This window comes from Eulemur rufifrons, chromosome 19, assembly GCF_041146395.1.
Source record: "Eulemur rufifrons isolate Redbay chromosome 19, OSU_ERuf_1, whole genome shotgun sequence".
Lineage (NCBI taxonomy): Eukaryota > Metazoa > Chordata > Mammalia > Primates > Lemuridae > Eulemur > Eulemur rufifrons.
This window is the reverse complement of record NC_091001.1, coordinates 58,893,537-58,909,341: the sequence shown is the minus strand read 5'-3', so window position 1 is coordinate 58,909,341 and position 15,805 is coordinate 58,893,537. Positions and strand designations below refer to the sequence as shown.

The following is a 15,805-nucleotide window of genomic DNA, read 5'->3' as shown; positions in this document are numbered from 1 at the left end:
AAAGGTTCAAATGGTCTACAAAAGGCCTTCTGAGATATGCTGGATATGCTGAATAAGAGTTAGCAGATATGCTACCTGTTGCTACTGATAATGACAATAATGATAACAACAGGAATAGCTACTAATTATTGCATTCCTAGAGCTTTACTAGCCAATGAAATAAACACTTTCATGTATTATCTCATTTACTTCTAACCCCTATCTCTATAATATTCCTTTTTCATAAATGGGGCTGTGAGGGGTGTTAAGTAATTTATACATGGTCACACTAAAAGTAAGTGGCAACGTGAATTCATTCTGTTGAGGTGACTGTAAAATCTACATTCTTAATGATTAAACTGTACTATCTGAATAACTCAGGCTCTTGGTAGTACACGTAATTCCTCTTGGCATTTGGGATCTAAGAAAACGGCAGCCCAGGCCTCAGAGTCAAACACCCAAGGTACGTTCACATTCTATCTTGTCCAGAGTTTGATTTCTTTCAGGACTTACACAGTTCTTCCAAGGACTCACAGACAAAAAGGGAAAATATCTCAGGCATACACCCCACTGGGTAGAAAGATGTAAGTGATAATTATCTTGTCATTTGGGACTGCTTTTATACGCCTCTGTATAGTTACTTGAATTTTATGTATCATTTCTTTAAGATTTTTTTATAGACCACTGAGCATCTAAAGAAAAAAAATGAGGAGGGTGGTATAGGAAAAGACATAGAATAGAGTTCTTTCTTTTAAAGTAAAATAAATGTCCACGGAAAATTTCTTGACAGACAAATTACTGCCAATCAGGAATGAAACATTAAATTCTAAATCAATGAACCTTGGTGGCTCCATTATATACGAAAAAAAAATTTCAGTGCTGATATTATGGTTATTAGCGGTACTGTCATACCTTTCAAATGTTAGCTTCAAGTTGATCCTAAATCTGAAAGGTTATTGCAAATACTGAATGGCTTTTCAGATAAGATACTGGCTCTCTGGAACCCCTTTTACATGGTTAACAAAATCTATTGTGTTTCCACTTTTTCATTGAATGATCTCTCTCCCTTAGTATTAATTAAAAACTGGCTCTGCAGTAAGGATGCTGATTCCCCTAGAGTTCTCTCAAGTGGAAGCTGCTTAGTCTTCTAAACAAAATGTACTTCAAAATCAGGCCATAAGATGGGCATTTTTCTTATTCTTCACTGTTTCTCCCAGATCATCATCACTCCTCAAAGTGCATATATTTCAGCTTTATCATCCTTCATTCCTGTTTCTCTCTTATCAATATCAGAAAATGCAGTCTTATTTTCTGCACCAAAATGCACCAAAGCCCTATTCTTCCTTTTCTTTATAAGAGAATGAGTTTCTACTTTTTCCTCGAAACTCAGGAAAGGATGACTTCATACTCAGCTTCAAGAATCAGTTTTGATTGGTATAGCCAATCACTATGTTTTCATTCTCCTAGTAAATAATTAGTTAAGACAGAGGACTAATGAAACAATTTGGCTACTCGGATGCAATTTTGGCTAATGTTGCTGTTGGACATTATCATGCCTAGATGAAAGGCCTGGAAGTGTGCTTATTTCTGAATGGTGAGGTTATGGCAATTTTTATTTTCTTTTTTGTACTTTTCTTTTTCCCCCAAATTTTCCATGATATTTCCATAAGTAAAAACCTAAAAAACCTCGAAAAGATATTCTCTTGATTCTACTACTAGTTATGATGGACTAATAGGCAGAGCACTAATCTTTCCACTGTAGGAAAAAAAAAAAACAAACAGAAAACTGAACAAAAACATCTGAAGGAATGGGTTTAGATATTAGACAAGAGGCAATGCAGGACTATGATTCCACAGATAGTATGATACTGAGAGAAAGAATATGAACCAGGTGAGCCTGCCTAGAGGCAGTTTCCAGGCTGTGATACAAAGCAGGCAAAGGGAGGGAACCCAAACAGAACATGGTTATCTTACCAAGTTGAAAAGACAGAGACTAGAGTCAAGGACACAAAGGTAACTAGTATTTGCAGGGCTGAGTACCAGAGAGGAGGACACTATGAAAAAAAACACTCAGGAAAATCATAGAAAGGTCCCACTGGATATTTGGTGGAGTACTAATTTGTGCAAGTATAGGAAGAAATTACCAAAGACTAGGGGAAAAAACACCAGACATGAATAGGTAGAATTATTTGTGAAGCTCTTATAGGGCTGGGCATACTTTTTGTTCCCACCAGAACACAGCCAGAGTTGAAAGACCTCCAGATATCCAGGGCATTGAGCGGAATCCTCTAAAAGGCACTATTTTAGAATTGACATTAAATTAGACCTAGACAAAAGGCTTCTATGCACCCATTATATGCTTAAGAGCAAGTCTCAAATGTATCCAATTCCAAGTAACTTAATGTCAGAACAAAATCTAACACAATTTAAAAGAATACAACAAAATACAGTGCCCAAGAACATAAAATTTAATATGTAAAAATATCTAATAAACAATGACCAGGAATACAAAGAAATAGCAAAGTATGACCCATAACCAGGAGAAAAGAAAAATCAGTAACAGAAACAGACCTGGAAAATTTACAAATGATGGAACTGGTAGAATGGAACCATTAAGTAGCTATTATAAAAATGTTCCACATGTTAAAGAAGGAAGAGGAACATGAGCATTATGAGGAGAGAAATACAAGATAGGAAAAATGAACCAAATGCAGTTCATATAGATGTAGAAAACCAGTACCTGAAATGAAAAATACATTGAAGTAGACAAATAGCAGATTAGATACAACAAAAGGAAAGTTCAAAGAACTTGAAGAAATAGCAATAGTAACCATCCAAAATGAAGAATATAAAGAAGAAAAGAAGAGTGGATATGAGGGTGATCTGGCTGTGACATCTGTCACCCCACTCATTGCCAGGGTTGATTCAGCTGATCTAGCAGGATAGGCAGCATACCCTTCCTTCCTCCCCTCTTCATGTGCATCCCTCCCAAAGCTGTGCACTCAGTCAAAGAAGAGGGGACGTTCCCAGATAGAGGAGGACCATTCTTTGGTTAAGGGTATATGAGTAGCTGTGCACCCCTGCTAGAACCTCCAAATAAGCTCTTGAGAAGAAAAGAAGATTAAAAAAATAATAAACAGAGCATCCATTAGTAAGCTATGGGACAACGTGAAATGATCTAAAATATATGTAAAGGGAATTTTGAGGGAAGGGAGAGACAGAAAAGATATTGAAAGAAATAATGGCCAATGACTTTTCAAATTTAATGAAAATTATAAACTTGCATATCCAAACTCAGTGAATTCTAAGCAGAATTAACCTAAAGAACACCACAAAAAGGCACAGTACGATGAAATTGCTGAGAACCACTAATGAAAATCTCAAAAGTGGAGAAAGGGAAACATAACATGTACAGAGGAACAAAGACAAGGATAAGAATAACAATAGACTTCTTATTGGAAACTATGTCAGCCAGAAGGGAATGTATAAAAATGTTTAAAGTATTAAAAGAAAAAGAAACCGTCAACTTAGAATTCTTTGTACCTTGAAAATATCTTCCAAAATGAAGGCAAACTAAAGATTTTCTTAGAAAAAATTTTTAGAAAATTTAACACATGTGGAATTGCACTATAATATATATTAAGGGAAGCCCCTCAGCAGAATAAAAATGATATAAGATGGAAATCTAAATCTACACAAAGGTATGAAGAATGCTGAATATAGTAAATATGTGGGTAAACATAAAATAAATATTTTAATCACTGCTAGATATATTTAAAAGGTAAATGATTATTTAAAGCAAAAATATAATAATGTATTATGCGGTTTATAGACTATGTAGAAGTAATATTTATGTCAACAATAGCACAAAGGACAAAAGATAGGAAAACAATACAGTTGTGAGATTCTTACATAAATGCAAAATGGTATATTATTTTTGGGTACTCTGTGTTAAGTAAAAGATGTATATTGTAAATTCAGTAACATTAACCAAAATATAAAACAAAGAGTTAAAGCCAATAAATCACAGTTCACATAAAATGAAAAAATAAACTTAGTTATTCTAAAGAAAAGAAGTGAAAGAGGAAAAGTGGGGCAAAATATGAAAGAGAAAGTAGAAAATAAATAGCAAGAAGGTAGATGAAAGCCCAATCATATCAAAAATTACATTAAACATAAATGGCCTAACCAATCCAATTAAAAATAGAAGATTGCCATACTGGATAAAAAAATAAAACTTGCCTATATGTTGTGCACAATTTTAAATTATATTTTTAAAATGTTAAAAAAAGGATGGACAATAATACACTTACGCAAATGTAAATCATAAGAAAGTTGAGTGAGAATACACTAATATCACACAAAGTAGATTTTCCAAACAAGGAATATTATAAGGAATAAAGAAGGTCATTTCATACTAATGAAAGTGTCAATCCATCATGGGGACATAACAATTCTAAGCACAAAACTGAATGTCACAATAGAACTTAAACTGATAGAATTGAAATCCATGAATAAAATTGGAGATTTAAACACTCTTCTCAGTAATTGATAAAACAAGTACAAAGAAAATCAGTAAGACTAGAGGATACTTTGAATAACACTATCAATCAACTTTATACATTTGATAACTACAGATTAATCCACACAATAACAGCAGAATATACATTCTTTCCAAGTGCAAATTGAACATTTACCAAACTAGACCATATACTGGGTCATAAAACATGTCTCAATAAATTTAAGAGAAATGAAATTATACAAAGTATGCTCTTTGATCAAAAACAAACTAAACTAGAAATCTATAAGAGAAGTATATCTACAAATTTTTCTAAATATTTGAGAAGTAAAGAACACACTCCTAAGTAGCCCATAGGTCAAAGAAGAAAACAAAAAAATAATTTGAAAATATTGAATTAAATAAAAAAAAAACACAAGACATCGAAATTTGTGTACTGAAGCTGCACGAATATTTAGAGGATAATTTCTTTTCTTTCGTTCTTTCTTTTTTTGGGGGGGGGGGACAGAGTCTTACTGTGTCGCCCCAGATAGAGTGCAGTGGCATCATCACAGCTCACTGCAACCTCAAACTCCTGGGCTCATGGGCTCAAGCGATCCTCCTGCTCAGTCTCCTGAGTAGCTGGGACTACAAGCACGCACCAAGAGACCGGCTAATTTTTCTATTTTTGGTGGAGACAGGGTCTCGTTCTTGCTCAGGTTGGTATCGAACTCCTGAGCTCGAGCAATCCTCCTGTCTTGGCCTCCCAGAGTGCTAGGATTACAGGCGTGAGCCACCCACTGTACCTGGCCTTAGAAGATAATTTCTAAGATTAAAATGTTCATATTAGAAAAGATAAAAACTTCAAATAAATTATCTAAGTTTCCACCTACAGACACTAACAAAAGAATAGCAAATAAAATGTAAATAGAAGGAAGAAAATAATAAAGATAAAGAAAGGATATCAATGAGACAGCTGGAAATTAGCTAGGCACCTTTACTGAAATACTTTCAGGTCTTCTTCACGTGGTCTCTGGTCCATATAAGCATTGCTTGGACTTCCTCACAGCATGGAAGCCTCAGGGTAGCTGGACTTCTTACACAGCAACTAACCAAGGAGATGAAGTCTGCATCATCCTTTATGACCTAGCCTCAGAAGTCACAAGGGGCTACTAATGCCATATTCTATTGGTTATAATCAACTCACAAGCTTGCCCAGATGTAAGGGGAGGAGAATTAGAAGTCATTGCTTAATAAGTTAGTGTTAGGGTTCTATTAATTTAAAAAATGTGGTAAAGAAGATATTGTTGTAGGCATCTTTGAACAATGTAATCCACACCATAGATCCAGGTTGACATATAGTATCACTTTCCTTTAACCTGAAAAACTACATTTTATATTAATATTTGTAGTGGTACAGATTTCTGGTGACAAATTGTCTCAACTTCTATTTATTTAAAAATGTCTTTGTTTTACTCTTATTTTTGAAGGATATTTTCACAAGACAGAGTTTTAGGTTGGCAGATTTGGTTTTGTTTTTCTTTAGCACTTTAAAGACATTGTTCTACTGCCTTCTAATTTGTACTGTTTCTGATAAGAAACTGACAGTAGCTCTTATTGGTCTTGATTTTGTATTATGGCCATTCTTCTTTGGATGCTTTAAAATTTTTCTCTTAATTGTTATTTAGCAATCTAACTATAATGTGCCTCAGTGTGGCTTTCTTTGTGTTAATTCTGCTAAAGTTTTTTTGAGCTTTTTGAATCAGTGGGTTAATACTGCTTCTCAAACCTTGAAAACTTTCAGCTACAGTCATGCATTATGTCTACCTTATCTTTTAAATTACTGAATATATTATATTAAATTTTCTAAAGCCCCTCTCTGTAATTTACAACACACTTGCTATCAGAGGGTCTCTTTCTATTGCCTATTTTTTCTTCTGTTATGGATCACATTTTCCTGTTTCTCTTCATGTCATATTTTCGCTTTGTGCTATAAAATTATGGATGCTGTGGTTGAGAGTGTGGAATTTGTCTTCCTCTTCAAAGACTGTTGAGTTTTGTTTAGAAGGCATGTATTATAATATATTGGCAGAGTAGCTGTATCTTGTCAAGTCTTGTTATTAGGCTTTGTTAGGGTGGGTGAAGAGTAGCTGTTGGGGATACTATCCAAAATATGCAAAAAACTCAAACAATTAAATAGTAAGAAAAGAAATAATTCAATTTAGAAATGGAGAAAAGAACCAAATAGATATTTCTAAAAAGAAGACATAGAAATGGCCAACAGGAATAGAAAAAAATTTTCAAAATCATTATGGAAATGCAAATTTAAACCACAATGAGATATCATCTCACACGTGTTAGGATGGCTATTATCAAAAGGACAAAAGATAACAAGTCCGGGCAAGGATGTGGAAAAATGAAACCCCTGTGCATTGTTGGTGGGAATGTAAATAAGTACAGCCATTATATAAGAGTATGGAAATTCCTCAAAAAATTAAAAATAGAACTACCATATGATTCAGCAATGCTACTCCTGGGTATACATTCAGAGGAAATGAAATCAGTGTGTCAAAGAGATATCTTCACTGTTCATTGCAGCATTATTCACAATAGCCAAGATACAGAATCAACCTAAGTATTCATCAGTAGATAAATGGATAAAGAAAATGTGGTATATATACACAATGAAATATAGAATATTATTCAGCCTTAAGAAAGAAATCCTGTCATTTCCAACAACATGGATGAACCTGGAGGACATTATGATAGGTGAAAAAAGCCAGGTACAGGAAGACAAATACTACGTAATCTCACATATATGTGGAATCTAAAAAAGTTGAGTTCATAGAAGTAGAGAGTAGAATGGTGGTTACCAGGGGCCGGGGGTGAGGTTGGGGAGATGTTGATCAAAAGATACAAAATTTTAGTTAGATAGGAGAAATCAGTATAAGAGATCTATTATATAACATGATGACTATAGTTAATAACAATGTATTAAACAGTTGAAAATTACTAAGAAAGGAAATTTTAAGCACTTTTCACCACAAAAAAGTATGTGAAGTAATACATACATTAATTAGATCAATTTGTCTATTTTGCAATGCATACATATTTCAAAACAACATGTTGTATATTATAAATAAATGCAATTCAGAAAAAAAAAGAGTAGCTCTTACTCGAGAGCTTGAGTAGCATTCTTAAGACCTACCCTTCCAGAGTTTTACTGAATGCACAAGATATTTAGCTGGTCTCTTCACTCTGCTTGGTCAGAATTGCAATATCTAGTACTACTCGGTGACCTTTGACATCCTCATCCATCTCACAGACCTCCAGCAGCTATTCTCTGTCAATCCTCACAGAGTTTCACCCTACATATGGCAACTAAATATTTGAACAAGGCCTCAAGGGCTCTCCAGTGCCAATTTCTATAGCTACTTTTCTGAATTTCTATAGCTACTTTTCTGCTCTCTGGTATGTTGCCCAACATATGGGGCATATACGCTAATCTCTGTTGTTGTTGTTGTTGTTTTCCTGTGTGAAAACACTGCCTTTTTTTGGTCTCTACTTTGCTGCACTGCTGTTTAGATAATAACCCCAGACAGAAAGGCAGAGGGAGTGTGAAGTTTACCTTTTATGTTTCCCTTCTCTGAAAGATCACATCCTTGTGCTGTCTGCTGTCCAAAGCATGAAAGGACTTGTTTCATATAGTTTATCCAATTTTACAGCTGTTTACGGTAAAAGGGTGATTTTGATACCTTTTACTCTGTGATGGTTGGAAATGGAAATCCCTATTAGTATCTTTTTAAATTAAAAAGAGCATGGCCAATAAAACATTAATTTCCAGCCATCAAAGGTCAAGCAAGGGAAACCAATAAGTAGTTAAAGTAAAAGATGGGGCAAGGGTGTCATCAGACAGTCTCATGTAATTTTCCACTATTTTAATTTTTTTTATCAGAAAAAAAATTCCAGAAGTCACATCATTTTCTGTTCATTTTCATTTCTCACTGACAGCACAGGGAACACACAACACTCTTCATTCCTTCTTAACCAAAGCCTAATTTTGTGTTCAACCCCAAGTGGACAATTCACAATGAGTCAACTATGCCAATATTGATGCTCTTCTTTTACTTTACCAGACATTCAATCTCTCAGCCTCCCTTACAGCTAGAAGTGACATGTGGCTGGGTTTGATCAATGAGACAATCAGGGAAGTTTGCTATGGATCTCCTAAAATGGTTTTTATTTTCTTAATAAAAGGAAAAGAGAAGAAACAAATGACATCACTTAGCAACTAAATCAATACAACTGATTAACTCTGAGAAAAGTAAAACTTATTTGCTTGCAGTTGTGTAAAGTTTTCTGTTTCCCATAATAGAAAGCATTTCTAACTGATTAATGCACACACCATTTGTTCTTAAGGCTAAGAAGAGTTTGCAGATAAGATGTAGTTAGTTTTAAAATAGAATATTAAAAGAAAGTAGTTGGGAATCACATTTTTTTGAAGTCTTTGGGCCAATCAGGTTTGCTTTGGTGTCTATAAAATGCATGCCTGCCTTATATTCCCCTTTAGATTGCAAACTTCCTTGTGGCCAGGGATCTTCTCTATTCTAAATATGGGTCTAAGGACTTTTGGGTGCTTGAATTAGCTTCCTGATAGACTCTAATTCTAGATGTCCTATAAGTTATCTCTGTCATCTAGGTGTTCTTTGACTCCATCAGGAACAAGGGTTCTACAGACCTAAAACTTTTTTTTCCCACAGAAGTGAGAATGCAGGTAAGACAAACAAGCAAAGGAATGGTTCACTGTCTTACGTTCACATTCTCTGACATCCAAGTTGAACTGCTGTAATGCTCCCAAGGTGAGCTGTCTTACTTCAGCTTCCAGCAAAAGTTGCATCAAGGATGTGGCTAAATGCTTGCAAGCAGACATACATGCTGTCTGAGCCACCTTTCCCTGAAATACAAGAGTGTAAATGATAAAGTTAATGAATGTAATGAAATTCCAACAAAAACTAAGATACCTGCTTTTTTTAATAAGGAATTTCTCTAAGGATCTCCCCACCATGATACCCTTGCATTCAGATAATCTTGGAATTAAATATTAGCTCCATAACCATCAGTCATGATAGCTATAACACTAAGCTGATATTCACATAGCCCAGCTATTTAGTCAATAAGCACTTTTTTCTCCTAAATTGAAAGTAGATACACAATACTTAAAATCTTAAGTACACTTAGAAAGAATATTTTATAGAGAATAAATTTCAGATTCCCTTTCAAATATAATTCTTAAAAAGCAAATGTAAACAATACTCCCTAACTTATCTATTAACCAGTGTTTACTGCTTATGATTTAACACATATAAAATGAAAAGAATGATTTATAATTAAAGTTACCTGAAAAAAAATTAAAAGCATAAAGTTTGTTTTCCTAGAAAATACTGAGATTTATGAATATATACTCTAATTTTTAAAATATGGATTTTAAAATTAATATTGTACTGTCTTCTGTAAAGGATTCTAAGTACTTTACGTGTAGGGAATTACACCTTAGTCCCAAGTCAAAGTTACACATCATACATAGAAGATATACCTATTTTTCCCAGGTACACAATATATCAATTTTATTCCCATGTTATTTATCATCCATTCTAAAAGAATGATATATGTTTTTAAAAGCCTGAACTCAAATTAGTGAATTATCCTTCCTTTGAAATTATGAAATATTTCAGCCATATAAAAAGACATATACATTTTTCCATTCTTGGGATACTTCACTTAGTAGAATGGGTTCCAACTCTCTCCAGGAGAACAAAAGAGATTCTATATCACTATTATTTCTTATAGCTGAGTAATACTCCATGGTATACATATACCACATTTTACTAATCCACTCATGTATTGATGGGCATTTGGGTTGTTTCCACATCTTTGCGATTGTGAATTGTGCTGCTATAAACATTCGGGTGCAGATGTCTTTGTAATAGAATGTCACATGTACTCACCAGCAAATTGGTTTCCCTGATCATCACATAAGTGCACATTTGGGAATAACACCAACTGGGTGTCAGACAGATGTGGGGGGTGGGGGGAGAGGATGGGTGTATACCTACATAATGAGTGCGATGTGCAATGTCTGGAGAATGGACACGTTTGAAGCTCTGACTTGGGGGGGGCAGGGGCAATATACATAACCTGAACTTTTCGTACCCTCATAATAAGCTGAAATAAAAAAACAAAAGACATATAGAATCATATTATGAACACTTATGGATCCACTAAACATTACAAATATAGTTTAAGCCCCTATGTGATCTCCTTAATAGTTTTCCTGCCTCTCCCTAGAGATGACCATTATTGGTATTAGGTATCCCATTTGCATTTTAAAAGCACTAATATGACAGTATATAACCAGAAATAACATATTGTATTATTGTTCATATTTTGAAACTTTCTATAATATGATATAAAATGTGGCCTTCTGCAACTTCCTTTTTCAGTTCAATATTATAAAGGTGAAGATTTTTAATGTAATGCATATAGCTGTACTTTATTCTTTGAATTGTTTTATGGTATTCCATATGGTATTTGGCCATTCTTCTGTAGTTGGAGATTTAGGTTGTTTCTTTTTCTTTTTTGTATTTGGCTATTCTAAACAGAGTAAGTCATAGAGTTATATATGTTATATAGGTCTATTAAGAGATCATGAAAATGCAAGATTATGAATACAGCATCCCTTTTATGTATTGTTTCATGTTTCACTGGGCCAGGACCTTCCACAAAAGTAGTAGGCTTTCAATGGAAAAAAATATAAAAAAATAATACCACAATAAAATTTTCAATTTGCATCTTTTCAAATATACTTTGGATAATTTATTTAGGATTATTTCTCAAACCTGCCAGGATGTGGGGTATCAATACTGAGATTCATAATGCATATGCTTATATGTGAAGAGAAACACAGGTAGAAGCCAGACTCCCAAGTATATAAATTTTATAAATTTGTATTTCTTTGACAAAATTTTATTTTATAGTCTAAAAATAACAACAGTGACCTATTTTAGTATACATACTATAAATATTCTTCATCTGTTTGTATTTTCTGATAATTTATACTCTGGATGATTTAAGACAACAAATGGGAATGCTTAAGTTAAGGAGTAATTTAGAGACCAAGTGGGAAAGTGGCAATGGATGCATAAAGAATCCTAAAGAGAAAAGTGACATTATAAAAGAAATCCACATTAAATGGCTTGGTTTCAACTAAAACCACTGGAGACCCAAGACAGGTACCTCCAAGGAGCTATAGGGTTCAACGTAATTGTCAGACTATGCCCAGTGTGAACTCCCAGAAGTCACAGATCAAATATTAGATAGCTTATTAACTTTAATATTAACATGAAACATAGACTTAATTTTCAAGTCTACATTAATACACATCAATCAATAGAGTCAAAGATATATATGTTATGTTACTCTGATATACTGGGTTATTTAATTGCCCTCCAATTACTCTCCACCTTAATTTCTCTCAAGCTAATTCTTTATTTCCAAACAAAGCTATAATTGCAGAAATGTACGTTTTCAGTGTTAAATAGTTTCCTAATTCTGGACAGCATTTTGGATCTTTGCTAATTCATAGTCTACTCTCCATTCTCTTCCTCATTTCTGGTTTCCATTGCCATGCTATCCATAGGCTTTCTAGGAAAGGATAAACACAGACTCAGGCAATAACAACCAACCACCACGCAATAAAAATTGGTGATTTTACCTTCTTAAGTAAGTAATCTAATATGGGGGAGACCCTCACTAGGAGCTCACAGGCAAAATCTATAGGTCAAGGAAAGAATTCAGAACATAAGAAAACTAACCTAACCAAAAGTCCTATGAAACTGCCTTTGAATACCTCTAGAAACAGTTTCAAATCAGCCATAATCACACATAGGTTATATCTTATGAAGCTATGTAAGTACCAGGGCACAGAGACTGCACAAGAATGAAGACAGATTGTCAGACAAGAGGAAAAACAAGTATCAACACGATATTTTGAACATATGAAGAACCTGTAATGCAGAGAGATTTTGGACATAAGATCTTACAACTAGCTCTACAGGCAATGCCATGCTACCTGTCAATGCATTTATAATATTTACATACTCCAAGATAGTCAATAAATATCAACATGAACTGAAAGTCAAGTACCAAAGAACTTACACAGTTCACACTATTTCTCAATCCAGTCACAAAATCTCCTGTAAGTTTTGGGAGGGGCAAAGGAGTAAACTGATGAGAAAAATTCATGATGTTAATTCAAAGCCAGGCTATTACCACAGTGAGAACCATAATGAGGCATGAGTTAAAATTCACAAAAATTCTTCTTTGATTTTTGCCATGTAACTCTTTTGTAAACAAATCAACTCATTTCCCTTAAAACATACTCCTGATTCATATACCCTAATTTTAATTATACCATTTGCTTTCTACTTTCTCCCTGTTTATTGTTCTACATATTCAACTTGTACCATAACACTTTGCACTGGATGATACAATGCACTGTCACTTTATGCATGTACATCACCTTAAAAAGTACATGGCTTGCTCTTGAGAAAAACAAAAATGGAAATATGCTAAAACTTATGGGATATATAAACAGTAGTTTTCAGAGGAAAGTGTATAGTAATAAATGCCCACATCAAAAAAGAGGAAAGATCCCAAATAAACAACCTAATGGTACACATCAAGGAACTAGAAAAAGAAGAATATCCTAAACCCAAACTGAGTAGAAAGAAGGAAATAATAAAGATCAGAGCATACATAAATAATATAAAGACTAGAAAAACAATAGAAAAGATAAATAAAACTAACAGGCTTTTTGAAAAGATGAACAAAATTGACAGACTCTTAGCTAAAGAAAAAAGAGAGATGACTAAAATAAATAAAATCAGAAATGAAAGAAGAGACATTACAATTAATGATACGGAAATGCAAAGGATCAGTAGATACCATTATAAGCAGCTACATACAACAAACTGGATAACCTAGAAGAAATGGATAAATTCCTAGACATAAAAACTACCAACACTGAATCATGAAGAAAAATGAGTAAATAGATTAAATCAGTAATCAAAAAACTCCCATCAAAGAAAAGCCCGAAACCCGATGGCTTCACTAGTGAATCTACTAAACATGTAAGGAAGAACTAATGCCAATTCTTCTCAAACTCTTCCAAAAAATTGAAGAGACTAAATCTTTTTGAAAAGCCAGCATTACACTGACACCAAAGCTAGATAAGAACAACACAAAAAAAGGAAATTATGGGCCAACAGACCTAATAAACATAGATGCAAAAACCTGCAACAAAATACTGGCAAAGTGAATTCAACAGCACATTAAAAAGATCATTCACCATGATCAAATGGGACTTATTCGTGGGATACAAGAATGGTTCATCGTATGTAAATCAATAATTATGATATACCATATTAACAGAATGAAGGACAAAAACTATATGATCGGGGCTGGGCGCGGTGGCTCATGCCTGTAATCCTAGCACTCTGGGAGGCCGAGGCGGGAGGATCACTCGAGGTTAGGAGTTCGAGACCAGCCTGCGCAAGAGCGAGACCCCGTGTCTACTAAAACATAGAAAGAAATGATCTGGATAGCTAAAAATATATAGAAAAAATAAGCCGGGCATGATGGCGCATGCCTGTAGTCCCAGCTACTTGGGAGCTTGACGCCATGGCACTCTAGCCCAGGCAAGAGAGTGAGACTCTATCTCCAAAAAAACCAAAACAAAACAAAAACAAAACAAAACAAACAAAAAAAACCCCTATATGACCAGGGCTGGGAAGTGGCAGGTAAAAAATAAGACAAGGGTGCCCATTCTTGCCATTTCTATTCAACATAGTTTTGGAAACCCAAAGGACTCCATCAGAAACTATTAGAAATAATAAACAAATTCAGTAAACTTGTAAGATGCAAAATAAACATACAAAAATCAGTTGTGTTTCTATATACTAATAACAAACTATCTGTGAAAGAAATCAACAAAACAATCCCACTTATATAACTACAAAAAAAAAAAACCCTTAGGAATAAATTTATCAAAAGAGGTGAAATATCTGAAATACATGTACACTGAAAAGTACAAAACATTACTGAAAGAAATTACAGAAGACACAAATAAATGGAAAGATAACTCATGTTCGTGGACTGAATGTATTAATATTATTAAAATGTCCATACTACCCAAAGCAATCTACAAATTCAATGCAATCCTTATCAAAATTCCAATGACAGTTTTCAATGAAATAGAATAAACAATCCTAAAATTCATATGAAACTACAAAAGAAAATAGCCAAAGCAATCTTAAGCAATAAAACCCTAAAGCTGGAGGCATGACACTACCTAATTTCAAAATCTACTACAAAGCTATAGTAATCAAAACAGTATGGTACTGGCATAAAAACAGACACATAGACCAATGTAACAGAATAGAGAGCCCAAAAATAAACCCATGCATTTATGGTCAATGGATTTTTGACAAAGATGCCAAAAACACACAATGAGGAAAAGTCTCTTCCATAAATGGTGCTGGGAGAACTGGATATACACATGTATAACAATGAAATTAATCCCTTGTCTCACACTATATCTTCAACTCAGAATGGATTAAGGACTTAAATGTAAGACCTGAAACTATGAAACTACTAGAAAAAATATAGGGGAAAATCTCCATGACATTAGCCTGGGCTATAATTTTTTGGATATGACCTCAAAAGCACAGGCAAAAAATGCAAAATTAGATAAGTGGGATTATACCCAGCTAAAAAGCTTCTGCACAGCAAAGGAAACAATCACTAGAGTGAAGGGACAACCTATGGAATGGGAGAATATATTTGCAAACCATACATCTGATAAGGGATTCATATCCAAAATATATAAGGACCTCAAACAAGTCAATAGCAAGAAAACAAATAACCCAATTTAAAAATGGCCAAAATGGACATTTCTCAAAAGAAGACACACAAATGGCCAAGAGAAACACGGAAAAAATGTGCAACATCGCTAGTCATCAGAGAAATGCAAATTAAAACCACAATGAAATATCACCTTGTACCTACTAGAATAGCTATTACCAAAAAATTAAAGATAACAAGTATTGGCAAGAATAAGGAGAAAAGGGAACCCTTGGTACACTATTGGTAGGAATGTAAATTAATATAGCCATTATGGAAAACAGTATGAAGGTTACTAAAATAATTAAAAACACAACTACTATGTGATCCAGAAATCCCACTGGATACACACACCCAAAGAATATAAAA

The 15,805-nt window shown here is 34.0% G+C and overlaps 1 protein-coding gene across 7 annotated transcripts in view; it reads right to left on the bottom strand.

Annotated features, from left to right (window-relative positions):
* EXOC6B (exocyst complex component 6B) overlaps positions 1 to 15,805 on the bottom strand; it is a 563,953-nt gene that overhangs the window by 163,155 nt on the left and 384,993 nt on the right. For all 7 annotated transcript variants that reach the window (XR_011236208.1, XM_069494964.1, XM_069494962.1 and 4 more), the window contains one exon: positions 9,290 to 9,431. Coding sequence is in view for 6 of the 7 variants with exons in the window: in XM_069494964.1 (XP_069351065.1) it covers positions 9,290 to 9,431 (142 nt within the window). In the remaining variant the exon portion in view is untranslated. The remainder of the gene's footprint in view (positions 1 to 9,289; positions 9,432 to 15,805) is intronic.